This window comes from Aptenodytes forsteri, unplaced genomic scaffold, assembly GCF_000699145.1.
Source record: "Aptenodytes forsteri isolate BGI_AS27 unplaced genomic scaffold, ASM69914v1 Scaffold297, whole genome shotgun sequence".
Classification (NCBI taxonomy): Eukaryota; Metazoa; Chordata; class Aves; order Sphenisciformes; family Spheniscidae; genus Aptenodytes; species Aptenodytes forsteri.
Genome location: NW_008796167.1, coordinates 1,039,773 through 1,041,843, shown reverse-complemented (window position 1 = coordinate 1,041,843; position 2,071 = coordinate 1,039,773). Strand labels below are relative to the sequence as shown.

The 2,071-nt window shown below is 42.0% G+C and overlaps 1 protein-coding gene across 1 annotated transcript; it reads right to left on the bottom strand.

The window, feature by feature from the left end:
- Positions 1 to 187: 187 nt before the first annotated feature.
- On the bottom strand, positions 188 to 2,010 carry DYNLL1 (dynein light chain LC8-type 1). Its single transcript, XM_009287527.1, is given in 3 exon segments — positions 188 to 471; positions 1,868 to 1,920; positions 1,923 to 2,010. Coding segments are annotated over 3 exon segments (279 nt in total). The 3' UTR covers positions 188 to 333.
- Positions 2,011 to 2,071: the final 61 nt, after the last annotated feature.

The window sequence follows — 2,071 nt, the reverse complement described above, 5'->3', positions numbered from 1 at the left end:
AAGGGTGGTTGTTCACAGGGAAATGAGGAGGAGCACAGGCAATCTTAGGGAAAGAGAGAAAAACAGCCATAAAACTTAAAGATGGAACACGCGTAACATTTTTATTAGCAAAGAACACGACTTTGGAAAGAAAATAAATACAAGGCTTTTTTTTTTTTTCTTTTTTTTCTTTTTTTCCTCTAAACACAACAAAACCACCAACCACTCCAGAAAAATCCCTGACGTTACCCCTGAAGACCAAGATCTGCTTCTTCGGGAAGGCTGAAGGCACTAAGCTGCGGCCGTTAGTGTGCAGTCCTGTAAGCACAAGCAACTGAACAACGATCCACAGCTCTAACCAGCTTTAAACAGAAGAATATTTACTCCACACATGAGGAAGAAGATGAAGTGTTTGGTCTCATGAGACACACAGCTGCCAAATTTCCTTCCTACAATGCACTGCCAAGTGGGACTGTATTTCTTCTCAAACTCCTGCAGCAGAGATCGCTAAGAACTTAGTATTAGCACAGTTCTCACCCAAAAGTTGACTACAGATTTTCTGTCATTAATGTGTCTCTTCCTAACAAGTACAACTTTTTGAAAAGGCAATTAAGCAGCAGTGTATGCTTTTAAGCATAAGGATTGTGCTACTTACCTTTTATACCTCACCTGCTGCTTAGACACACAAAAAAAAAATCCCACAGCACTTCCTAGCTGAGCAGGAATAAGCCCAGGGACTGCAATTCTCCCCCTAAAGTCATACCATGTTCTCAAACTACACCATTGAAGTTATCAGGTCATGCGATCATGTTCTCCCATTGTACTCAGAAGCCTACCACACGTTTCAAAAAGCAAGATGTACAACCCTACTAAAAGCAGAACATTCCAGTCAGTCATTATATACTGTCACATCCAATAGCTCTCAAATGAGGAAACTTTCTGTGAGAGCACGCAAGCATTTCTGATCAGTTATTATGACCCTGGATAAATTACCTCCTCACCACAATTCCTCAGGTTCCAACTAGGAGCCTCCAGGAAAATCTGACGAGCTTGAACCCTCTGCTCTCCACTAACATAGAATGCCGTTCTCACAAGTGGAAAAAATAAACCTGCTTACACCTCTGTTAGGGTGACAGGAAAGGAAGACCTCCCCAACAGAAGCAATTGTACCATTTATTTGAATGACTTTTCAAACAGGTCTTCCACTCAGATTCATGCAGTATTTAACCTCTACTGGCACCCTTAGATTTCTTTATTCTCCTGAGATAGCAAAGCAGAAAGCGTATCAGAACTAGATCTTTTGTGCATCTGTTAGTCTTCTTCATGCATATATAAAACCAGGTATTCTGTGGACACCAGATAAACAGTGCTCCAAGACATGGGATTTTAGCATGGTTCAGCACATAAAAAGAGGATGCAAATACAGAAGATGTGCAGAAAATTACTTTTCCCTGCAAATTTTTGAACCAGCTAGCCAATCTTGCACAACTATTACAGACCTTTGCACAGAACCTTAAACTGAACACAATTTAAGTCAAGGACTAGGTAAAAAAAGGCATTCCCTCAGAGGAAAGTTACAGCAGATTTCAAAGGGCTGTATTTCCTACCAGCTAATCAGTCATACTGAGAGAGGCCAGCCATCACTCTCCTATTCTGCTAGACAATGAGATAATGAAAAAACAATTAAAAACAGAAGGTATTGCAAAACAAAAACCAGGAAAGGTACATGTAAGTAGTGGGAAAAGGAACACAGGGATACCAGCACACAGGAAAAGTCCAATGTACCTTGTGTCCACAGAACTTGCTTTTCCAAAAAGTGTAGCAACACCCACCCTGCTTGACTTCTGGTGTGGATAGTGTTCAACAAAAGGATATTACAAACATTTACCCTCTTTATAAGGGCTGCAATTTCTCTTTCGACACTGTATTTCTCTAGGGCAAAATGGCACACTCCACAGCATGTTGCTGCATCTCTTCGGACATGTCCGTATCCTTCATCACAGCTGTCTGATCACCCATGGATGTCTGCATCGAACATGCCTCTCCAGCCCAGCATAGCCGGGAGCACCGGGAGGGCGCAGCCCCGCTCCAG